Source organism: Symphalangus syndactylus, chromosome 3, assembly GCF_028878055.3.
Source record: "Symphalangus syndactylus isolate Jambi chromosome 3, NHGRI_mSymSyn1-v2.1_pri, whole genome shotgun sequence".
NCBI lineage: Eukaryota > Metazoa > Chordata > Mammalia > Primates > Hylobatidae > Symphalangus > Symphalangus syndactylus.
In genome coordinates, this window is record NC_072425.2 from 95,919,838 (window position 1) to 95,946,094 (window position 26,257).

A 26,257-nucleotide genomic window follows, 5' to 3' on the forward strand; every position below is an offset into this window, starting at 1 on the left:
ACTTGTGAGGATCACTTAAAAATAGAGTGTTATTAATAATTCCCGTATGGTGAATTCTTACAGTGTGCAGATACTGTGCAAAATGTTGCACGTAACTTACTCCATATGGTCCTCCCAACAACTCTTTTAAGGATGTCATTATTATTATTCCCATTTTACAGATGAGGAAGTTGGGAGTTAGAGATGTTAAATAACAACAAAATGTCATACTCCCATGCAATGTCAGAACTGAGATTCAAAATCAGTTCTATCAGATGACAAGGTGCCTGTTTATAACCATTGTGCTGTACTTGTACTAATGATCCTAAAACTATAATCTGTGGATGCATAATAGGACAGTGTGAATATGCTGTCATCTTAATATTTTTGCATGGGTTAAACTACATCTTGTTACAGTTGTTGAACTATGTACATTTTATTTGTGAAGAAACAGAAGTGAATGTATATGCAATGCCTCCTTCCTCTGCCACAAAACATTTGCCTTTGAAGTCGCCACTTAGCTAGTTTGGATCATAGTCAAGCATTTAACAAAAGTTAAAATGTAATGCCAAACTTCATTGGTTGGATTTTTTATTAGATAAGGTAGAAATGAAAGCAGCAGGCAATTTAATTAGCAGTAATTTTTCTGGGCAAGTCATTACTTTGATGAACTTCAGAGCAATGTTTATGGCTCCTAATTAACCATGTTAGTCATTTGATTGAATAATCACTTTGGAAATGTTTCTACAATTTGATTAGAGTCTGACCCACTCTGATAGTCATAAATTAACTGATATCACTTAAGGATAACATGACTTTACTTACTTTATAGGGATAATCTCCCCTTAGCCATATTTTTTCAGGCTTCTCTGGACTGTATAAAGGACACCAATTTTAAGTATAGACCAGATTTAAACAATGCTAGCCAAGTGTATCCATTTTAAGAGCTAGATGTTAATTTTATTTACACTAGAGTATAAATAGTAACAGGAATTGGCAAAAACACAGTCGTATTCCATATATTTCTAAATTGCCATCCATTGCTTTTTTGAGTTCACAAGTTTTGGCCTTTGGAAGTGTAATGGAGATTCTGGCATTAGCCTTATTATATAAGTTATTAATTTATTATGAATTTTACATTAGTATATCTTAAATATCATAGATTAGAATTTATTAAGAATGTTATAAAGTAAATATAGCAATAAACAAATCAGCTATTTGAGTAGAGATGGTATGTATTAGTGAAATTATTCATCAGATCTCAAATCTGATGTCAAATACCTAGTTTTCCAGGATTATGCTAATTTTGTAATATGTTAAAACACTTTTATAAGGTGTTCTTTGACATTAAATAGTGAATTTCTCAGAAATGTTTGCACTTCCTTTCTCCCTCCTTTTCTCCCACTCTGGGAAGGAAAGACTGCATTTAGTCACACTTATATGTAATAGAGTTTAGCCTATCTGTTTTCCTCTAGCTGCCTCCAGAGTCAGCCAGCTGTTTTTATAGCCGCAATCCAGGTGTGCAGCAGTCAATAAAAGTATTTTGTGGCAGGGTGTCAACATTAGTTCAACAAAATGCTTGCCTCAAAGCAGCTGCTGAGCTGATGGCAGAGTTATTAACACTGTCCCTTCCAGCCCCAGCTGCTTTAAGGGACCTTATGTCTGGGAATAAATCAAAATAGCATTAAAAATTAATTTGAAGTACCATTGGTTAAGAAGTTGAGCTAAAATGGATTGCTAACTAGTTGGTAACCCGAAAGATTAACTAGCCTGCAACCCTATTATAAATGCAGATATCAGGAAACAGTGTTAACTCTGTCTTTTATATGGTCAGAATTATATGCTTCATAATACTTCATATGAAGAAGGCATAGTATAATAGCATAATAAAGCTTTTGATAATACATTTTACAGTATTTTCAACTTGAAAGCTTCTAAGTATTTCAAATGTTGCTATATTCATAGAATGCTATGGAATTATACAAATGTATTTGCTAAATGTCCTGGTGCATATTTAAAACTTGTGACCCTGTTTCAAGGACACCATCACATTCATGTGGGTTGCTATTTGAGCTGACCTTTAGCAAGGTTTATTTGGGTAAAACTTTGAATTCACCTTCCTATTCAAGAGAATCAGCATTCACCAAGATATATACTCTTCATTCTTTCCTTTCATGTGTGGGCCCTGCCTGAAATGTTGATTATATGTTGACATGTTCCCCACATGGGAACCTGTGTCCGTTTCTGTATCTTCTCTGTCTGCACCCTGTCCATTGATAACTGCAGCGTTTCAGTTCCAGACTTTTTGACCAATATTGTCTCCTCTTTCAGAAGTGCCTAGCTGCCACTCCATTTATATGAGGCAAGAAGGCTTCCTGGCTCATCCCAGCAGAACAGAAGTTAAGTTGTCCACCATTGAAATTCCGTGTAAATACCGTTCAGAATAATCAGACATCCCAAATATGACGTCATTTAATTAATCATTATATTATTTGGGAAAAATCATTTATGTTCCCTAAGCAATTGTTTTAAGACTATCTCCAAAGTAAAAAGAAGATGTTTCAGGTAGTGCTATCTTGTTGTTAACATGAGTCATATGCATAGAAACAACTGAAAAGTGGATTTCTGTGTTCTTTTTTGTCAACAACCACATCCTTTTAAAATAGAACATATGCTTTATAGATTAGCCGACTTTACTACTACTGAAATGTATCTTCGAGGAATATTTGGTTTTGCTTTTACAGACCTAGTCATAGTTTTGGAGTAAAATACCATCGATTTAAAGGTTTTCACCTTTAAATGTTCTGGATTTTATATTTTTGGACAAATAATTTATATGAATGAGATTTCACATAGGAGACCTAGAGAAAGAGTTTTCTCGTAGACAGGTTTGTGGTAACCGTGGTAGGAAAGCTTTGCCTCTAAAGGACTTTGATACCTAAAAAGTAATGGTAAAAATGATTTCATCTGGATATAATCGTCAGTAAAGGATTTCTGAAATATGTGCATGGTTCCTAACCTAAACACTTTACATCTCTTTAATAGGATCGACTTGGATGCATTCTTTTAGGCTAGGTCTAATATTGGTTATTTTGTATAAATGATATTAGTAGAATTTTAAAGGGTAGTATGAGATGGTAAATGTAAAATATTTGAAATTAAAAGTTTTGCACAAATGCAATGTAATCATCATTGCTTCTGTTGTTAGTATTATATACCCACCATAAAGACCAATACATTTGAGAAATAAAAGTAAACTATGAAATTTATTCCTGGTAGTTATAGATAGCAACAACGAAAGTTCACAGTGAAGGATATTTGAGAGAGGAAATTATTATGAAAAGCTGTTGATTTATTTTGCATTTTTTTTCTGTGGACTTACCTTACAGCAAAAAAAAAAAAAAAAAAAAAAAAAAGGGAAACTTATTTTTTCCTTTTATCTTGCTAATTGAGTACAGGAAGGTTAACCCACCTAAATATTTTTACAAGAAAGTAAGGGGATAAAATAAATCTGTCTCAGAGCATCAGACTAATAATATAATGTGAATACCAGTAATTCACCTTGCTTTCTCACTTTTTCATTGAACAATAAAATTTAGATGAATCTGAAAAAAGAGACGATACATTATAAATCCTTGCCAATATTTAGGTGAGCTCTGGCTTGAGTTAACAATATAAATAACTAACTTTTATATTTCACTGTGTACTAGGCATCACTCTAAACTACAGCAACCCTATAACATGATAAGTGGTGTTACTGTCATCCCATTTAATAGATGAGGAAACTGAGGCACAGAGGTTAAGTAATGTGTCCAGGGGTCAAGGAACTGAAAGGTGGTGGCTGAGTCATTTTCTATCACAATTTTTATGTTAAATGGTTATATTTTAAGTGTTTGTGAGCTTCATTTCTATCATGAATAAATGTATTCCTTTATCATCCACAGGCTGTATGTTTGAAAAGGGCCCCAGGCAGTTCTATGATGACACCTGTGTTGTCCCAGAAAAATTCGATGGTAAGTTTTACACTTTGCCTCAAGTTTTGATTTTTTTAAAGATGGAGTGATTACTTTCACTTCTTCTGAAAACAGTGGACGTCCCTACTTAAAGATTCCTATGCACATAATTCATCATGCACTTTATTTTAGCTAACGTTGACCTATTACAATTTATCTCTTCCTTGCCCCAGTAAGAAACCTTTTCTTTTATGTTAGGGGAGAGTTCATTTTTGGAGAAATAGCCAAAGAGCATCATTCTTGCTGAGCTTTGTGTAGCTTAAGAGGGGGCTTTCCGTTGCCCTGCTGAGCACATGCAGCTTGTTATTCGAGATTTATTGAAAGCTGATCCTGTAATTAACAAAGCAGAGCAGAAAACGTGCTGCTGTGGATGGGCCAATGACTAACGCTGCCTCTCTTCTTTCATTGTTCATGAAAAGATGCATTATGGAACACAGGAACAACATAACTGCCCATTTAGTTAGTGATTGTTAGTCCCCTTTTTTTTTTTTTTTACTGGGGAAGATGTATGTTACTAATGTAGCATGACTTCGTAATTGCTTAAAAGGGAGTTAGGAAAGCATTACCTTTTAATATCACTTGCTATTGCAATGCAAAGGTCTCAGATGTTAGAAAAGGGTGTCAAGTTAAATTGAATTTTTTTTTTTTTACAAAGGTGACAAAAGTTGGCATCTTTAGGAAGGTTGGGTAAAAAGTAAACAGTTAATTGATTTAGTGGTTCTTCAGAGTGGTTTTCATATTTCCTGCTTTGATCGTTTGACAGGAAACGAGCAGGGGCCCTCTGATTAACTGCACAAACTTTGGGGATCATGGCTATAAATACTTGGGTGCTCTCTAAAGTTTTAAATTGTCATTATTTAAACAGCAATGTACATGCTCAGATTGCTTTTCAATTTCTGATTAGTTGCTTAAAGATTACCCCATCTTCCCGAGCTTTCTGCTACCCTTACCCTTCTCAGAAGGTCTGGTAAGTCTAGGGAAGATCTGCTTTTTTATCCTCCTTTTAATTTCTAAATTCATTCAAAGTCAAAAAAAAAAAAAAACTATAGGAATCACATTTTTGGTTTTATTCTACAATAGATGTTAGCTTTAAGCTTTGCATTTCAGAGGGGTGAACCGTACTATTTAGCAACATTAGCAGAGCATCAGAATTCTTAAAATACAGCATTTTCTCTTAGACCAAGTATATAAAGCCTCTTATTCTTGGAATGACCTTCATTAGTTTCTTTCGTGTTTGGTGAGCTTCATATTTTCAGAGATCTTGAAAATTAGTAAGGGCATATAAGGAAGAAAAATATCTCAAAATTATGGACAGAATTGCAATATAATCTGACAGGCCAAAGTCACACTAATATTTAGGGGACAAGCTGCCTTGATTATTCCCTTCGACTTTTAAATACTCTTAAATTTTACACTAATAAAGCATTTTTTTGAAGATCGTATTTGTCTTGTATTTTATAAGTAATGTAGAACAAGAAGAAAGAAAAATGAGGGGGTTATTTTTTCACTGTACATGGTCAGTGTGATGAGTCACATTTATAGGCAGAAGCAATATAGAGACTATAAAATTTAAGTGTTTCACTCTATCTGCATAATTACTCAGTTACTCCCATAAAAAAAAACTGTAAATCTCAGAAGGAAAAACTGAGATAAATAAAACTGTCATTGAAATCAATATGAAGATACACTTCTATATTATCATGTTAAGACCAAAACAACATAATGATTTTAGCAGCTATTGACTCATACATTTCATATTTTGGTTTAGATTTTTCAAATGTTGCCCTTTCTGTAATTATTTTAAGAGGTATATGTCTCTCTGCTGACCATAGGTAAGTTTTAGAAAGTGTGCAATTTGGTCTATTTTATAATTCACACTTAGTATGACTACATAGGCTTAGATATATTTTGTCTGAATTGTTTCTTTAGTGGAGAAGAGCAAGAGCAATTTATGCATTAACAATGATACATTGGCAGGGCCCTAGACACTCAATCCCCAATGTGAGCAGTTCCACATATTTTTGAGACATGTGGCTGGAGATGGAAGTAAATAATCAGAAGTTATAAAACTTTGTATTTTTTTTTTGTAAAATTAACATAACTGACCAGATTTATACCAGAAGCATTGCAACATGGACACCTTTATTGCTGTGATCTATTTAACAGATTTTTACACTAGATATGAATATTAAATAAATGCAACACAAACTTTTTGTGCTTAAAAATACATACTTACAGAAATCTCTCGTGCATGCATTTTTAAGTTGGACTTTTAGAAAAAACAATAGCAAGTTAAATTCAAGTGAGTGAAGTACAAACAAGAGGTAAAGAAAAATGAGAGAGAATTTTTGTTACCAGTTGAAAAAGGAGTAGCTTTAGTAGGAAGGTATATGATGTGGTGAAGGAAGGGTAGTACTATGATAATGCAGTATGCCCTGAATTACCCACAAGATTTTCCTTATTTATATAAAGTGAAGATTACTTAACTCAGTTTAGGATACTATTAAATTTGCTTTGAAATATTTGCATTAAAATTTTCAATAGTCTGTCATGAGCAGGTCAATAAGATATTTATAAATTATAGTTTGCAGAATTTAATTTGTATGAATCAAATGCCCAGAGCTTAAGATTGATTATTCCCTCTTCAGTGTTGCCTAGAGCAGTGGGTAATAGCATTAACAATAAAAGCAAAGAAGTCCGATTAGGTACGATGGTTTTTAAAGAAGTCAATTTAAAAAAAAGGATAGTTCCACAATATTTTTGTAAGTAAATGATGTGTGTCATTCGTATTGACACGGGATTTATTCTGCACCTGTGTTGTATATAGTTATCTGTAAGTTTGTACAGCTTGCTCGTTTATATTCAACCATTTAACTATTTTAAATTCCTCTATAATGGTAATAATATATTTCATAAACACGCATAAAGTGGTTGATTGTGGTTTAACCATATTAGTGATTGATTTAATGTACATTTTATGTAAGATAGCATAGTATTGCTAATAATAGAAACTTAAAAATGTTTTAATTTAGGAGACATCAAACAAGAGCCAGGAATGTATCGGGAAGGACCCACATACCAACGGCGAGGATCACTTCAGCTCTGGCAGTTTTTGGTAGCTCTTCTGGATGACCCTTCAAATTCTCATTTTATTGCCTGGACTGGTCGAGGCATGGAATTTAAACTGATTGAGCCTGAGGAGGTTAGTTTAATAGATTTTAATTAGGACACTCAGACATGTTATAACATAAAGAAACTGACATATTTGATTAATATACCAAAAATGTATTCTTAATCATTTCAAGACTTTAGGGAAACTTTCTGAATTAAAAAGTATGCAAAGATAAAACATGTCTACCCTTAAAATCACCAATGTATTGCATGTTCCTTCCAGTTGTATACAATCCTACAAAACTGATGTTGGAGAAAATTAACAAGAGCATGCTTTGCACCTTTATTTAAGAATGTCTGGCTTTCTAAAGGAGCATCTGAATTAGAGAAAAGAGGCAGGAGGGAGGTTTTATGGTCCTTAGGGGAGAGGAACGATGTCTGCAAAAGTCAACTGGTTGGGGGATGGGCGAATGATTCTTTCAAATTAGCAATCATTATTTGGACAACTTGGATTTTGTCATGAGGGTTGGAGAGGAGCATTTAGAGGCCAAAGTTACGCTCAAAAGAAGATTAGGGAAAAACAGCTGTGGCGAATAAAGGGATGCAAGGGCAACAGTGGAAAATTCTCAGCCTTTAAGTGTCTCTTACAAGGCACAGGCCTGGTAGAAACATTTTCCTTTGTCCGTGACACTTGTTCCAAGTCAGCTGGACTGGCATACTCCATTGGAAGGTTGGGATGAAGTTTAAAATGTTGCCACAGCACATAAAAAATTACTAAAATAAGAAGAGTCGGGACAGAGATAATACTGTACGGAGAAATGGAGGACACCTTCAACTAACTTCAATTGTCCCCTCCTTCCCACTCCCCACATACTAATGGAGTATTTCCATGAAGAATTTCTCAGTTCAGTTTTTATTCTTCCCAGAACTAGCTTTAGGCTTAAGGCTACTATTGTTCCTGTAGCATAACTCATCAATAGCATTTTGGACTGCTGATGGAAAGGTGAAGTTAATATCAAGTTGTTGTGTCTTCATTACTAAAGATACTTTCTCTGCTACTATTAAAATTGACTGTAGTTTATATCAGCCAAAAAAGCAATGGAAGATCTTTAGCTAGCATACCTCTAACTGATTATATTAGGTATTGAATCTAAACACCTCAGTAATATTGAAAAATTCAGTAAGTTTAAAAAATGTTTGAACCCAAAGTGATTTTCATATACACTGAACATCCACAGCCTTGACTACTGGGTCTTGAATTTTCTGTCTTTATTAAACCACGTATTCAATTATAATCAGATAACATGCCCTAATTTGATGTCCAGAAGATAAGGTTACATAACTTCTTAAAATTTAAGAGATTATTTGACTCAAGAATGTACTGAAAGTATGAAATAAAAGGCACTGGTTAGAACAGTCAAGTCTCCTTCAGTTTATATCAATACTTTAGTAACACTAGAGGGTTAGTTTTGCAGTATCTTCCTTGCCCCACATCAAGCACGCACACACAGAAGACTCAATGTCAGTATTTGAAAATTTTCATTATCTAGGATGATGTTTGGGTGTTTGAATGCTGTAGTGTGTTTAAAATTAACTTAGCTGTCAAAGAAGATTAGTTTTTTCATAGATACTCTTAAATGATGTAAGTGAAAGAACCACAAAAATGTTAAGCACTAACAAATTGAGACTAGAAGCATTTAACAATGTAATTTGAAAGCCCTTTCGCATGATGGGAGTGTGTGCACTTCACCTCATGGAAGATGTTAATAATCACTGCAAGAGTTGGTTCATGCTGGAACTGAGCACATTCTACAGGGATTTGTATCAGTTAAACAGTTATTTCCCTTCACCTGTGATTAAAATAAACTGAGCAGAGGTTTTTGTCGTTGTTATTCCTGCCATATATTTGTTAAGATAGGGAACATTACTGAATTATGCCAGTATTTCTTGATCCACTCAGAAGAAGAAAAATTCTTTTGCAAATGATTAAGCTTTTTATATAGCAACTGTTGACTTTTATGATGTTCAGATTTGAATAAGTAGGGGATTTCACCAGATGACCATTAATTTTTGTCAAATTCTGAGTTACTGTGATTTTTAAATGGAGGGAAGAAGTAGAATTACATCTGTTCCATACAACAGACTGACATTTAGACAACTCTTCTGTAGCAGCCTCATAAAGTTAAAAAGAGGCTGGATAATTCAGAGTCAGTAGAGCATTTCCAAATAATAACTAACTCAATGGGAATTGTGCAATAAGCACTGAATGTCTCCTAAGGCTTTTGTTCAAAATGAAACATCCCATATCTGATTGCTGCATTGCTGACTGTTGCAATTACTTCCATCAGGCAATGACTGTAGGGTCTTGTTTAAATTTCTTCTTTGGAAAGGGTTTGTGAAATTTCTTGTCTTTGTGACCTGTGGTCACCCTGTTCCCTCTACTGCCTAGCAGCTCATTGGGTGCCTGTGTCAGCACAGTCCGTGAAAAATGTCTCTGAAGCCATCTTATTGGAATTACTGATGGGCTCCATTTCTTTATATTTCATCTTGCAGTTTAAAATGACATTGAGTGAGACTCCAGACCTGCACAGGTTATCTGCTCAGTGTGTTTAGGGTAACTTTAGAAAACACATAACATCTCTTTTTCTGAGATATTTGAGATAATGAAATATTATTTTTGAATTAGTCATGACTCCTAGGGAATTGTTCCAGGAAACAATTGTTTTTTTTTTTTTTGAGATGGGATCTCACTCTGTCACCCAGGCTGGAGTGCAGGGGTGCGATCTTGGCTCACTGCAACCTCTGCCTCCCGGGTTCAAGTGATTCTCCTGCCTCAGCCTCCCCAGTAACTAGGATTTCAGGTGTGCACCCCCACACCCAGCTAATTTTTGTATTTTCAGTAGGGATGGGGTTTCACTATGTTGGCCAGGGTGGTCTTGAACTCCTGACCTCAGGTGATCTGCCCACCTCAGCCTCCCAGAGTGCTAGGATTACAGGTGTGAGCCACTGTGCCTGGCCAGGAAACAATTATTAACATAGAAAGTCGTCTATAAGACTCAGTATAAAAGTCTTTTGATGAAATTGAAGCTTGCTGAGCTGGAAGAGTTACTAGAAAGTCTGATAGCCAGGCCGTGATTGTTATTTTCAGGTTCAGTGTTACATATTCAAGCATGATATTTTAAAGTAAGTTGAATAATGCTTGAACTATTACATTGTCTTACTTGACAATAAGGGTGAATGCCATAGTGCCATCATCTTTTTACTCTCTTCGCTAACAACTTAAGTTTTCATTTGAAGGCGTATTATTACTCTCTTCGCTAACAACTTAAGTTTTCATTTGAAAGCGTATTATAAGGAAGTCACTGGAAGTTTTCCCACCATTTTTCCCACTCCATATTGGAAACTATGCCTTGACTTTGAGTGGTGTCGGATATGGTGGCGATTGGTCAGTCGTATGTGCAGGCTGAATGAACTTTCTTAGTTGGTGGTTGGTCTACCTGGCCTGGAATTATTTATGCTGTTAATTTAAAACTTTTGTCTTGTCTGCATCTCTTAAGCATATTGCTCTCTCCCATTTACCTCAACTTTATGAGGAATATCACACTAAAACAACTCTAAGAATACATGTTATTGTTTTTAAATGTCCGCTAATACCCGTGATGCTGAGAATGAGCCGGCATGAGAAGCATCAAACTCTGTGGTATTTTTATTTTTATTTTTTTATTTTTTATTTTTTCTGTTCTAATACTCTTTTAATGGACCAAAACAAAGCAAAACATGACCTATCTCAACCAACAATTACTTTCTTTTTTTTTTTTTTTTATTATACTTTAGGTTTTAGGGTACATGTGCACAATGTGCAGGTTTGTTACATATGTATCCATGTGCCGTGTTGATTTCCTGCACCCATTACCTCGTCATTTAGCATCTGTGGTATTTTTAAAAATCATATTTCTCTCTCCAGAGACCTCCACCACATTGTCTTAAAGTTGTTGTATTTTATTTTCTAGGTGCATCCTGGTGAGTTTCTAGAAAATAATCATTTATAAATGAATAAGGATTCAGAAATTATTGTTTAAGGAGATACTAATACTTTATTTTCACATCCCCTCCAGGTTTGCATGTAGTTCGGCTGCTATGCTTATTAAAGGTTCACTGATGTCCATAGTTAGGTTTTTGAATGAAATATTCTTTAGAAAATGGCTTTCATTTCTTATTGCCTCCCCCCAGCCTCCCCACCCCCGCTTCAATTCACTATTGCTCAGAAGATTTACATTAAAAAAAGTTTATCTTTGGAAAATTAAGATGTACCTGCCACTGTGATTGTCTGCTGGGATGTATGATGTTGTCCCTGTTACATCACATCTCTCTACTCTTAAAAAACATATTGATGCATGTTATTAAAGTACTTTATGTCTTCATTCAGAGAATAAAAATTACTGAGAGAGAAAATAGCTAGGATCAGTATTTCTAAAAGAAAAAAATACCTGGAGAAAGGTTATTACTAATAAAGCGAAGAGAGACAGAATGATCTCTTTGAAAAGCATTCTATTTTAGTATATATTACATAGCAACAACTCGGAATTTTATGGAAATGAAGGCGCTCCCTAGCCCTATTAGATAATGTCCTCTTGGGGTTGCCTAGGTTTGCATGGCAGCTGCAGTTTCTTCTCAGACTAATAAAAAGTGGAAATTAATGAGAGAGTGACTTTAGCTGGGGTAGGAAAAGCAAGCTACACTATTCTGTATACTGCTTTGGCTAGCCTGGGGTGGTGATGAGGTAGGGATATTATACATTGAGGAGAGAGGATTTTTTTTTAAGTGCTATTGAAAAACTCTTAGATACATTGCTCCTCCAAAGCCACATAATAAAAAGCTCTGAGTTTTTTTATTAAACAACAGAGTAGACATTCTGCTTTAGAGATTTTTGTTTGTGGACTCATATACATGGTGACCTTTTCCACTTCCTTCTTATTTTTAGCATCCAATTACTGTTCTCTGAATGAATGCTTAATTCATCAGTTTAGTATTGCCCACAGTTTTATTCTGCTGCTGCTTTAGGCAATAAAAAGTATTTGCAGTTCAGCTTATTAATTTGTATACTGTTTCCTCTGCTACACATATTGCCACTTGTTCACTCTTTCATATAGTGTTGAGCAGAGTATCTTTTTTCCTTTGGCTTATCATAACCTCAGTAAAACACCTTTACAAGGAGATCACTAAGCTGCTCTTTATCTATAGTTTTTGTCTGAAAAACGAAGAAGGATAAAACAGACAGTATATCTCAGAATGAAAAACATGCCTCATTTTGGTGAACTGTAGCCTGTTCATTCCTGTTGTAAAAACATTTCCTTATTTCCATTTAATTTTGTATCCAAAACAATAGTGACAAATAATTCTATTGTGGTGTTTCAGAAGGATCACTGCACGCCTGGTTTAAAATGCAAACCAGGCCAGGCGCAGTGGCTCACGCCTGTAATCCCAACACTTTGGGAGGCCAAGGTGGGTGGACCACCTGAGGTCAGCAGTTCGAAACCAGCCTGGCCAACATGGTGAAACCTCATCTCTACTAAAAATACAAAAATTAGCCGGGCGTGGTGGGGCCCACCTGTAATCCCAGCTACTCAGAAGGCTGAGGCAGGAGAATTGCTTGAACACGGGAGGCGGAGGTTGCAGTGAGCCAAGATCGCGCCACTGCACTCCCAGCCTGGGTGACAGAAGAAGACTCTGTCTCAAAAAGAAAAAAAAAAAAAAAAAACCAGGACACAGGAAATCCAGATTACGATAGCTCTTGCCACTTTACTTATATCCTTGAGTTGGACATTTTTGTGGGTTTGGAAGTAATTAATTAATTAGATAATTTTTATGAAATATGCTGATAAGTTAATACTTAACACTACAATGTAATTCTGTTTTGCGGCAGGTGGCCCGACGTTGGGGCATTCAGAAAAACAGGCCAGCTATGAACTATGATAAACTTAGCCGTTCACTCCGCTATTACTATGAGAAAGGAATTATGCAAAAGGTGAGCAGCTAATACAGCATTAAAATTCATTGAAATGTTGCACATTAATCTGCACATCATACTTTAAACGCCACATATCGTTGCATTGCTGAAGCAAGGTTTTCACTCATTTTAACAAATGCTTAGCTCTTGGTTTTGATATTACAAGCCTTTCTATGTATAAATGCATAGACATTGTAGACAAATGTGTAGTGATATTGTATTCAGAATAATAGGCTTTCTGGAAGGTCCTACTTTGCTGCACATGGTTAAAAAAGATTGTTTTAGTATTAATATCACATCTATCTTCAGAAGTTTTTATTGCATGTTGTCTACAATTATATAATTTTGAAATGCTTTTGTTTATAGCCATAAAGAATCTTTAGAATAAATTTGTTCTTTTTTCTTGTTTTGATTCTTAAAACAGACATTTCTTTTTCTCACTTGTAAAAACATTTTTTTCCTTGCCTCAAATCTTGCCTAGTTTTATCATCTGATAGTTTGACATCCCAAACCATTCATTAAAAATGAACATTTGATCTCATTTGGTTGGTGGAAGTTCAATATATTTTATTTCAAATGAGCTTCCCATAATATTTGAAAGTAGCTTTTTGTTTGTTTGTTTGTTTGTTTTGAGACAGATTCTAGCTCTGTCGCCTAGGGTAGAGTGCAATGGTGTGATCTTGGTTCACTGCAACCTCCGTCCCCCAGGTTCAAGCAGTTCTCCTGCCTCAGCCTCCTAAGTTGCTGGGACTACAGGTGCGCACCACCACGCCCAGCTAATTTTTGTGTTTTTAGAAGAGATGGCGTTTCGCCATATTGGCCAGTCTGGTCTTGAACTCCTGACGTCAGGTAATCTGCCTGCCTTGGCCTCCAAGGGGCTAGGATTACAAACATGAACCAATGCACCCGGCCAAAAGTAGCTTCTTAAAAAAGAGTAGAGATAAAACAAGTGAATTACACTTAAAATAAAATATAAAATTTTTGAAGAAAGGAATAAATAAATGAATGAAGATAAAACGTGGATATTTGTTTTTATCACACCCTTTAGCTTTGCAAGTGTACAGAAATCTAATTGCTTTGACTGTGAACCAAGTCTGTGATTTACCTATTATGAACGTTACAGTTTTATTTTGTATCATTTGTTTATTTTAGTGTTTGTAAACATAGTTACATGTTATAGATTGTGGCACATTTTTATGTCACCATAGTTATACGGAGAAAAACTAGACCAGTTGCTACATGAAGCTTATTAGAGCAGCGAAAAATAGCACTGTTGACTTTCCTAGAACATTGTCTATTAACAAGAGGCATATTATCTCAGTGCTCTAGAATTTGCTGGCTCAGACGTTAGAACTTCCATGATCCTTAAAAGAAAAGGCTGACTTCGATTTTCACTTGCTTCCTGTTTTCTGAATCATGCCTTCAAAATGTATAACTGTTTACTACCTGCTCCTCCTGTCTTTTTCATCTCAACCCTGGGGTCATTTCTAATTCCTCCCTTTCTCTCACCTACCTTTTTGTAGTCAGATCCTTCAAATACATTCCATTCCTTTCTTTTCACCACCATCTTCCTAATGCAGGGGCACATCACCTGGGCTGTCACAGATGGTGCTCAGCAGTGTCCCTGGGCAGTATTGCACCGTAGTAACAGATAAGGCAGTCAGGAATTAGGGTTGAATGCTAGCCTCTCACCAGACTACATTCTTGAACAGATTATTTTCCTAGTAAATGGTGGTATTCTTACCTCATTAAAGTTGCTGTGATTATTAAATGAAATAATGTTCTTGAGATATTTTACATTGTAACTGGCACAATGTAAAGTATCTCTGAACTCCTGGGCTCCAGCAATCCTCCTGCCTCAGCCTCTTGAGTAGCTGGAACTACAGGTTTGCATCACTGCACCCAGCTAATCACATTCTCAGATGCCTACCATTCTGATGTTCAAGTAAATTCTAGTATAGTCATTCAGAGGAAAACTAGGCTGTCCTTTTTTAAATAGCAAAAACTATGATGTTGAATTATATATTTTAACATGTAGGAGAAAATATTTATATGGCTATATTTGTTCATTAACTTAAAACTTTGTGGGCATATGTGGTGTATGTAATATAGAAAATTAGAAGATTAGAGAAAAATAAAAATAACTTACATCTGAACATGGTAAAAAAATTGAAAACCAGTAATTAATTTTAGTAATACGGAAGAAGTAAGAAACAATGCAACGGTGTATGTTTACCTTACAGACAATGCCTATGTGTACTTCTATTTCAAAATTAGGAAATGCCTAGAACAATATATACCAATATGTTAACAGTGATTATATTCTGGATGATATAATTATAGACCCTTTGTTTTAACTTAATTGATAATTTCTAATTTATCCTTCAGTATCCCCATATTACTTCTGAACTTTTAAGAGATAAAACATAATTTAAATATCCAGCCATTGAAAGCACAGCTCTAAAGCTATCTTCTTGTTTACTTTTGATTTATCTCCCTGGAAAAATTCCTGTTTTTTCTGTCTGTCTCAGTGTTGCATTTTGGCTATACTTAATGTACAGCATTTTTCACGTTAGTGCTTCTATTACTCATAATGGAAGACATCATTCCCCTTGGTTGGTTGTCATCCCTTGTTCTAAACTCAGTAGCGTTTAACATAGTCCAGCAAATGAAGTAGTAGCCCTAAAAATGTTTATTCAAAAGCAATACAGAAGGAAGCAGTGAGGAAAGGCAGAGTCTTAAGAGATTGTATAAGCTTAATTACATGTTACACATTTTAATTCATTTATTACATAATTTCTAAGTATAGCCAATAGCAACCCGTCAAAGGAAGTCCAGTACTTAAAGCAAATGTCTCTTCCTCCACAGCCCCAAACAAAACAAAGCACATTATAAAACACTCAGAGGTATGCAGGCCATTTATTTTATTTTATTTTTTCTCCAAAAAATTATTTTTTCTTTGAACAAAGAAAAAAATAAAGGAAAACTAGGATTTACTATCTCAGCTTTGTTCCTGATTGTGCCTATTTTTATGTTTATGGTCATTTCATCATTTCGCCTTTAAGATCTTAGTTTTCTTTGTATGAAAGACTAAAGTAAATAAATGTATGCCAGACTCCTCTTTATGGCACAGTGCTCTGTGCTGTAGACTTCCATCCCAGCCTCGCAACGGGCTTTCTGAGGCGCCATTCCTGTCTCCATTTCACAGCAAAGGCCAATGAGAGGTAGTCTAAGAAACAGGTCCAAATTCACAAAAACTACTACATGTTCATTCTTTCAAACCTAGGTACATTCAGATTATTGGAATTCTCTAAAGTGGTTCCTCTTACTTAAATTCAGGGCAAAACAAAACAAAAAAATGTTCAAAAGTTGAATTCAGAGCAGCAGTGTTCATTGGCAATTGTTCCTTTTCCCTCAAAGATATAGCGATACTTTATAACCCAGGAACACACTGTTGCCCCACATCAAAAATCAACTAGCAAATGCCTTGTTCATATACAGGAACATGGAGGTGTCGTGTCACCTTCAGCTTTCTAAAATCTCATACCTCTACACACCCATACAAAGTGACTATCAAAGTTAATAGAAAGAACTGTATTCATCCACCCACCCCACCCCCCCCGGGTTTTGAGAGGATCTCAGCATTGTCTATTAACAAGAGGCGTATTCGTCTCACTCAGTTGTTTATAATTTTCTAGGGAAGCATTACTCCTCAGAATTTAAGTTTGGGGTATGTCATACCCTGTAAATTATGCTATTTCTTTATTCCAGGCAGTTGTCACATTTCTTTTTCTCATTTCCTCCCTATGCATTGTGTATTTTAAATTCCTTTCACTTTTTTACACCTCTTACTTCAATTTGACACTTTACACACATCCTTAACTCTGTCTAATGCATCTTGCCTTCATTTTTAAAAGTGATGTACCCAGAATACTGTCCTTTTGATCCATCTTTCATTTAAATGAGGCTATGTATCCTTTCTTTCTTTCTTTCTTTTCTTTCTTTCTTTCTTTCTTTCTTTCTTTCTTTCTTTCTTTCTTTCTTTCTTTCTTTCTTCTTCTTCTTCTTTTTCTTTCTTTCTTTCTTTCTTTCTTTCTTTCTTTCTTTCTTTCTTTCTTTCTTTCTTTCTTTCAACACACAGTGCCAACAAAGACAAAAAGTACAGAATCCATTTACTCTGTGAATCAGTGAATCACTAGTCTTGTCTTATTGAGAATAAAGCACATTTTTCTTTTAAATTTTGAATTTAGTTTTTCTACCACTTCAGATATGTAATATTAAGAGGGACAGTATACCTTAAAAGTACAGATTTGTAGACACTGCCTTTCAAAATGCAGAAAAAAGCTTTCAATATGAAATGCCTGCATTAAATACTTGACTTTTTTTTCAAAACAACAATGTAAGTTTACCTGTATATTAAAACAAGCAAATTCCTGTGCTTCCTAGCTATATCTGGAATTAATTAATTATTATTCAAGGTCAACATTTTGCATCTTCCTTGACTGAATTGTAGATTATTCCACAATGTAAAGACTTTTTTTTTTTTTATGTGTATCTGCTATTAGTTGTTTGCTTTTTATGGGCCAGAGTTACCCATCCTTGCCGGTATATTAAACCACGTTTCTGTTCTTTTCCTTCCCTGTCCTTCTCCATCTGGCGATGGTGAGGATGGGTTTTTCTCTTCCATGTTATCATCAGGTGGCTGGAGAGAGATATGTCTACAAATTTGTGTGTGATCCAGAAGCCCTTTTCTCCATGGCCTTTCCAGATAATCAGCGCCCACTGCTGAAGACAGACATGGAACGTCACATCAATGAGGAGGACACAGTGCCTCTATCTCACTTTGATGAGAGCATGGCCTACATGCCGGAAGGGGGCTGCTGCAACCCCCACCCCTACAACGAAGGCTACGTGTATTAACACAAGTGACAGTCAAGCAGGGCGTTTTCGCGCTTTTCCTTTTTTCTGCAAGATACAGAGAATCGCTGAATCTTTGTTTTATTTCTGTTATTTGTATTTTATTTTTAAATAATAATACACAAAAAGGGGCTTTTCCTGTTGCATTATTCTATGGTCTGCCATGGACTGTGCACTTTATTTGAGGGTGGGTGGGAGTAATCTAAACATTTATTCTGTGTAACAGGAAGCTAATGGGTGAATGGGCAGAGGGATTTGGGGATTACTTTGTACTTAGGCTCGGGATGGGGTCCTACAAGTTTTGAGTATAATGAAACTATATCATGTCTATTTGATTTCATAACAACATAAGATAATGTTTATTTTATCTGGGTATCTATGGTACAGTTAATTTCACGTTGTGTAAATATCCACTTGGAGACTGTTTGCCTTGGGCATTTTCCCCTGTCATTTATGAGTCTCTGCAGGTGTACAAAAAAACCCCAATCTACTGTAAATGGCAGTTTAATTGTTAGAAATGACTGTTTTTGCACCTCTTGTAAAAAGGTATTTAGCGATTGCATTTGCTGTTTGTTGTTTTGTTTTGCTTTATATATGACTTGCAGAGGATAACCATAAAATGGGTAATTCTCTCTGAAGTTGAATAATCACCATGACTGTAAATGAGGGGCACAATTTTGGACTCTGGCTCCAAACTGAGTCATAGGCCAGTAGCATTACATGTATCTGGTGCCACCTTGCTGTTTAGATACAAATCATACTGTCTTTTAAATATTTTGAAGCCCATTTCAGTTAAATAATGACATGTCATGGTCCTTTGGAATCTTCATTTAAATGTTAAATCTGGGATCAAAATGAAGCAAAAAATATCTGTCTCCTTTTCACTTTCTTCAGTACATAAATACATTATTTAATCAATAAGAATTAACTGTACTAAATCATGTATTATGCTGTTCTAGTTACAGCAAACACTCTTTAAGAAAAATATCCAATACACTAAATAGGTACTATAGTAATTTTTAGACATGGTACCCATTGATATGCATTTAAACATTTTACTGCTGTGTTATGTTGATAACATATATAAATATTAGATAATGCTAATGCTTCTGCTGCTGTCTTTTCTGTAGTATTCTCTTTCATGCTGAATTTACTATGACCATTTATAAGCAGTGCAGTTAACTACAGATAGCATTTCAGGACAAAATAGATGACTCAAACCATTTATTGCTTAAAAAATAGCTTACGCCATGCTATGCTATAAGCAGCTTTTATGCACATTGACAAATGAAGAGTAAGCTTCAGCTTGCTAAAGGAAACTGTGGAACCTTTTTTAACTTTTGGTGATATGGAAAATTATGTACAAACTGTCAAAGAATATGAGGAAGTTGCTGTATGACATAGTGCTGGCACTGATATTATCCATCATCTCTTTTTGGACACTTCTGTAAATGTGATTGGATTGTTTGAAAGAAGATGTAAAGTTTCAAAGTTTTTTGTTTTGTTTTTGTTTTGCATTTGGAGAAAATATTGAAAGCAGGGTATGTTGTTTCATTCACCTTGAAAAAAACATGAGTAAATGGGGATATAGAATCTCTGAATAGCTTGCTAAAAGATTCAAGCAAGGGACTTGAATTTTGTTCCATCTATCAATAATATCCAGAAGAACAACTTTTTTAAAGAGTCTATAGCAAAAAGTAAAAAAAAAAAAAAATTCTAAACACAAAGTCAAAATAAACCTATTGTAAAAGCATTTCGTGATGAGCATGAAAAAGATTCTTTAAAGATGATCCCCCCAGCTACCTATTTTCCAAAACTACACGGATCACAGCTCATTTCTCTAAGTGGAGCAGTTGTCGAGAAACCCAAACACCAAAATTGCTACTCTTCACATTTAATACTACAAAAAATACTCCAATTTCAAAATATGTATGTAACCTGCGATTTCAATGATTGTTGTTCATATACATCATGTATTATTTTGGCCCGTTATGGGCCTAAAAAAGAAAACTATGCCTTAAAAATCAGAACCTTTTCCCCCCACTATGCTTATGTGGCCATCTACAGCACTTAGAATAAAAACAGATGTTAAAATATTCAGTGAAAGTTTTATTGGAAAAAGAATTGAGATATATAATTGAGATTTGGTGAAATTGAAGGAGAAAATTTAAGTGAGTCTTTAAAATATATTCTGAATGAAAACTATTGAGGATTCATTTTTGTTCCTTTTTTTTTCTTTTTTCTCCTTTTTCTTCTTTTTAATAGTCTAGTTTTAGTCAGTCAGTGAGGAAGAATTGGGCCATGGGTTATCACAACAATGGCAGAAATGGTATTAATTATATAATATTTAAGGACAAACTATATGTTTTGCTGTTTTAACGTAGTGTGACTCACTGAACTAAATACATAATTGACCAACATTAAGTGTATTTCCAATACAGAAGGGTTGAAAATATTACATTATAAACTCTTTTGAAAAATGTATCTAAAATTTTTTAAGTTCTGTTTTTATTCCACTTTTTGGTTGTGTTTTTATGTTTTTATTTTCAGGTAGATTAATAAATCTGGCAGCTGATTTCTGCAAGATGCTTGTGTTTTGAATTTCTCATTGAATTGGCTACTCAAACATAGAAATCATTCATTAATGATGTAATATCTTCTGTCAGCTTTTATCTTCACTGCTGTTTGCTGTCTCTTGATGATGACATGTTAATACCCAATAGATTAATTGCAACAAACACTTATATCTCAAATAACTAAGTAAGAATAATTTTTCTTAAGTTATGTCCATGAAAAGTGCTTCAAAATAAAAATCCACAAGGCTGACAGTGCAGAACATTTTTCTCAAATCATAGGCGGATCTTGGAGGTCTAGTTTCCCGCAGATGCTGTAACCAATTACCACAACTTCAGTAATTTACACAAATTTGTCTTATAGTTCTGGAGGCAGAAGTTCAAAAGAAGCCTTAAGAGGCTAAAACCAAGATGTCCTTAGGTCTGGTTCCTTCTGGAGGCTCCAGGGGAGATTCTTCCAGCTTTCACTTCTAGAGTCTGCTGACATTCCTTGGCTCCTGGCTACATCACTTCAATCTCTGCTTCCATGGTCACATACTCTTCTACTATAGTCAGATTTCCTTCCTGCCTCTTATAAGGATGCTTGTGATTACATTTAGGGGATGCTCAGATAATCCAGGACAATCTCTCCATCTCAAGATCCTTGATGACGTGTGCCAAGTCCCTTTGGCTAGATAATTATTCATAGGTCCCAGGGATTAGAACATGGATATAAGGGGTGAGGGCAGGGCTGTTATTCAGAACACCACACGAAGGAGGAAGACTGTGGAGCAAAGACTCTAATTGATTTACTCAGGAACAATGGAGTTCTGCTGAGGGATCTAGGATTTGAAAGTACTAGAGTTTGTTTTTATTTACCACTGAGATATTTTTCCCTTGCTCTGCATAAATAATTTTGAAAACTTGCTATATTAAAGTTCATCTATTCCACTAAAATGTCTGGTAATCACATCAAGCCTTTAGATTATTCAAATCCTTCCCCAGCCGCCAGGAAAACACTAAGTCATGAGACAGAAAAACAGAAGGTATGATAATAATAGTAATGACAGTTAAATCAGTGGTCTAATCCAGATTTTATTTTTTAATACATTTCTTTTGGTGTTAATATGGGTTACTATGTGATCTTATCATTTGCTAGTGATTATTACTTTTTGGTAAGAACAATGTGTAAAATATGTCTATTCCTCAAAAAAACAATTGTAAAAATGAGTCAACTTATCTTTCTATAACCAGGAAAGAAATATATTGCCAGAAGCTACAGAATTTTGCCAGATGATAGCAGTTTCTAAAATGAGCCACTTTGTCTATCATGCAGCCTTCGCAGAGCTTATAATGAGAAAACATTACAGAGGAGAAGGTCATTTGGATGTTTATTACTTGGAATCCTAGAAAACAAAAACTAAAATTTAAAAATAAGAAGGGAGTAAGCGATTTTCCAGTTGCAATTTGATATGGAGAAGAGAGGAAATAGAATTACAAAAAAAAATACAAATTGGGTAAAAGTGATGGTGGAAAAAATATAAAGAAGGCAAATGTACATATTACGCAATTCTACTAAGAATTGCAAAAACCAAGTTTCAAAAAGATGGTAATAGTTGGACATGATAGCAGAAAATTTCACCCAGTTTATTCAGAGCTCAACTAGTACTTTTAGGACTTCTTTTTTTATATACATGAGACTCACTTTGACATACTTAAAAAAAAAACAGTTTATGGAAAGTATAGTTTAAGAGGAGAATTTGATTAGACTAAGTGGATATCTTTATAGAAATATTAGTGATTTCAGAATTTTCAATGAAAAGTGTATATACCGTAGCTATTGTTTATGGATTCATATGTAAGGCAGGGTCTTTTTTGCATATAGACTCCAATAGTATTTACTTTCATTCTAAAATTATATTTATGTTTCTATGAGGAAGAAAGTTTTTAATTCACTTGGTTGTATTAAAATTATACTTATGGTTTGAGAAAACATGCTATGAAAATCGTGATTATAGCAAATTAAATATGCTCAAAATTTAAATCTAAAATAAAAGCCCAGAAACCGAAAATATTGGACTGTCATGATCACTCTGAAAGGTAGCACATCTAAAACTGATAAATGTCATCTAAATTTTTGACTGCCTTCTAATCATCTTGTCATTTTTAATAGTTTATGACCACAGCACTCAAGTAATGTCTTTGCACTACTTTTCCATATATTATTCTTTTTTAAAGATAATTTAGATACCAGGACCCTGATAAATCCTTTTTGAGTTCTATGTTCTAATCTCTGTAAATACCTTGTTTCACATAAATCCTTCAATAAATATATCATGGAGAAATTTGGGGAAGGGAACTAACTAAATTATTTCAGTGACTCCCATGTGCCAGACAGCACAGATATGTGAATTATGTTACTGCCTCCAAATTGCTTGGTTTTGTCTGATGAGAAACTGAAGCTAACGGCAAAACCAGAATGTCTTGGTGTCAAGATGTCGTGGTCCCAGGCAATTCATGAACCCTACATTTTTTGTGGAACTTGGACCTAGCTACTTTTCTGATTTAATTTCTAATGACAGAAATATCTATAATAATAACACATTCTGCTGAAACACAGTGTTAATTTTTTTCATTTTTGAATATTCCTCGTAGAAAAATCTAAAAAGAAATCAAGCACTATTTAAACAACAGCAACAATAAACTGAGTTGTTTTTTAAGTGTCTTTAAACATTTAGAAATCAAACTGATTGAAGTATCTCTTTGTTTCTATTGGAGATGGGTACAGCTTAATGAAGAAACAAATACTAATCAAACTCTTCAGAAAGTTATATATACTGTCCCCATCATTTACATTATTAGACAGGACTTCTGAAAGTAATAGAATTTTCAGGAAACTTTTAAAGCATGGAAGATTCAAGTCAAATGATTCAGAAAAAGCCAAAAAATGGTTTTTAAAATAGAAAGTAAGACTAGAGGCTGGGCGCGGTGGCTCATGCCTGTAATCCCAGCACTTTGGGAGGCCGAGGCAGGCATATCACGAGGTCAGGAGATCAAGACCATCTTGGCTAACATGGTAAAACGCTGTCTCTACTAAAAATACAAAAAATTAGCTGGATGTGGTGGTGGGCTCCTGTAGTCCCTGCTACTCAGGAGGCTGAGGCAGGAGAATGGCGTGAACCCGGGAGGCGGAGCTTGCAGTGAGCTGAGATGGTGCCACTGCACTCCAGCCTGGGCAACAGGGCGAGACTCTGTCTCAAAAAAAAAAAAAAAGAAAGAAAGAAAGACTAGAAACATAGAAATTATTGTATGAAAGAATATTAATTGTTTTAAATGACATATTTCTGCAAAGGGGACTATGGCATTCTTGTACACATTTAAGTAACATTGAAACTATCTTATAGAAAGTTTAATGTGAGAATTTAATTGGCAAGGTTGGTGGGAAGAAAAAAATTAAGATTACACATGTGACATTACTTTTTTTTTTTATTATTTTTATTTGAGACAGGATCTTGCTCCGTTACCCAGGCTGCAGTTTCATGAGAACATGGCTCACTGCAGCCTTGACCTCCTCCCAGGCTCAAGCAATCCTCCCACCTCAGCCTCCCATGTAGCTGGGACCACAGCTGTGCACCACTATTCCCAGCTAATGTCTGTATTTTTTTATAGAGGTGAGGTCTCACAATTTTTTTGTTTGTTTGTTTGTTTTTTGCAGAGATGGGGTATCCCCATGATCTTATGTTGTCCAGTCTGGTCTTGAACTCCTGGACTCAATTAATACTCCTGACTTGGCCTCCCAAAGCACTGGGATTACAGCTGTGAGCCACCATGCCTGGCCATTGCTTTTTTTTTTTTTTTTTTTTGAGACGGAGTATCGCTTTGTCACCCAGGCTGGAGTGCAGTGGTGCAATCTCGGCTCACTGCAAGCTCCGCCTCCCGGGTTCACGCCATTCTCCTGCCTCAGCCTCTCCGAGTAGCTGGGACTACAGGCGCCTGCCACCACGCCCGGCGCTAGTTTTTTTTGTATTTTTAGTAGAGACGGGGTTTCACCGTGGTCTCGATCTCCTGACCTCGTGATCCGCCCGCCTCGGCCTCCCAAAGTGCTGGGATTACAAGCGTGAGCCATCACGCCCGGCTGGCCATTGCTTTTTAAACTGCAAAATACTATTCTACTTTCAATGACCACAGAAATATTTTTCTTTATTCTTAAAAATATTTGCAAACATTACATTCTTTAAACAAATATTTTTATACTTAAAAAAATGTGGTAAAATGTATATGAAATACTACTCATCATTTTAACCATTTTTAAGTGTACAATTCAGTGGCATTAATTACATTCACAGTGTTGTACAACCATTACCATTATCTATTTCCAAACTGTTTAGATGTTTTTATTCATAAAGTATTATCAAAAATGGTCAAGGAAACCAGGTGCAGTGGCTCACCCTTGTAATCCCAGTAATTTGGGAGGCCGAGGCAGGTGAATCTCCTGATGTCAGGAATTAGAGATCAACTTGTCCAAAATGCAAAACCCTGTCCCTACCAAAAATACAAAAATTAGCCTGGCGTGGTGATGTGGCACCTGTAATCTTAGCTACTCAGGAGGCTGAGGCAGGAGAATCACATGAACCCAGGAGGCGGAGGTTGCAGTGAGCTGAGATTTCACCACTGTTCTCCAGCCTGAGTGACAACAAGACTCTGTCTTTAAAAAATTGTTTTTTAGGGCCGAGCATGGTGCCTCATGCCTGTAATCCCAGCACTTTGGGAGGCTGGAGCAGGTGGATCACCTGAGGTCAGGAGTTCGAGACCAGCCTGGCTAACATGGTGAAATCCCCTCTCTACTAAAAATACAGAAAATTAACTGGGCATGGTGGCGGGCGCCTGTAATCTCAGCTACTCGGGAGGCTGAGGCAGGAGAATCACTTGAACCTGAGAGATGGAGGTTGCCGAGAGCTGAGATCGCACCACTGCACTCCAGGCTGAGAAACAAGAGTGAAACTCTATCTCAAAAAAAAAAAAAAGACAAAAAAATTTAAGTAAAAATAAATAAAAATAAAAATGGTCAAAGAAATGCTTTTTCATATATTACAATTAGTAATTTAAACATGCAAATTTATGCCTTCTGATAATTTAAATTAATTATAGTTTACTTACTAATAGGTTGTTCTTGATTTTATACTGTAGTTTAATAGCTTTATTTATTATTTATTTATTTATTTTTTGAGATGGAGTCTCACTGTGTCACCCAGGCTGGAGTGCAGTGGTGAGATCTCGGCTCACTGCAACGTCTGCCTCCTGGATTCAACCAAATCTCTGCCTCAGCCTCCCGAGTAGCTGGGATTACAGGTGCCCCCCAGCATGCCCCGCTAACTTTTGTATTTTTAGAAGAGAAAGGGTTTCACCATCTTGGCCAGGCTGGTCTTGAACTCCCAACCTCGTGATCCACCCACCTCGGTCTCCCCAACTGCTGGGATTACAGGTGTCAGCCGCCGCACCTGGCCTAATAGCTTTATTAAGGAAAAAAATGAATATTGTATATAAATAGTGTTGTGTAAAACACAATTTTACATAGTTCCAATAGCCGTTGCAAGAAAAAAAAGTTTAAGTAACTAGCCTATTGAATATTTTGAAATCACTCAGCAATTTATATTTATATTTACAAACAGCCCCTTAAA

General features: G+C 35.5%; 1 protein-coding gene across 12 annotated transcripts in view; it reads left to right on the forward strand.

Annotated features, from left to right (window-relative positions):
* Window positions 1-20,611, forward strand: part of ETV1 (ETS variant transcription factor 1) — a 96,551-nt gene extending 75,940 nt beyond the window's left edge. For 6 of the 12 annotated variants that reach the window (XM_063637053.1, XM_063637055.1, XM_055272558.2 and 3 more), the window contains 5 exons: window positions 2,311-2,377; window positions 3,922-3,992; window positions 7,025-7,194; window positions 13,027-13,128; window positions 17,809-20,611. In XM_063637053.1, the coding sequence (XP_063493123.1) occupies window positions 2,311-2,377; window positions 3,922-3,992; window positions 7,025-7,194; window positions 13,027-13,128; window positions 17,809-18,030 (632 nt within the window). In that variant the 3' untranslated portion in view covers window positions 18,031-20,611. Of the gene's footprint in view, window positions 1-2,310; window positions 2,379-3,102; window positions 3,104-3,921; window positions 3,993-7,024; window positions 7,195-13,026; window positions 13,129-17,808 lie in introns of all 12 variants that reach the window. The other 6 variants (XM_055272561.2, XM_055272566.2, XM_055272565.2 and 3 more) reach the window with 2 other exon arrangements.
* The last annotated feature ends 5,646 nt before the right edge of the window (window positions 20,612-26,257 follow it).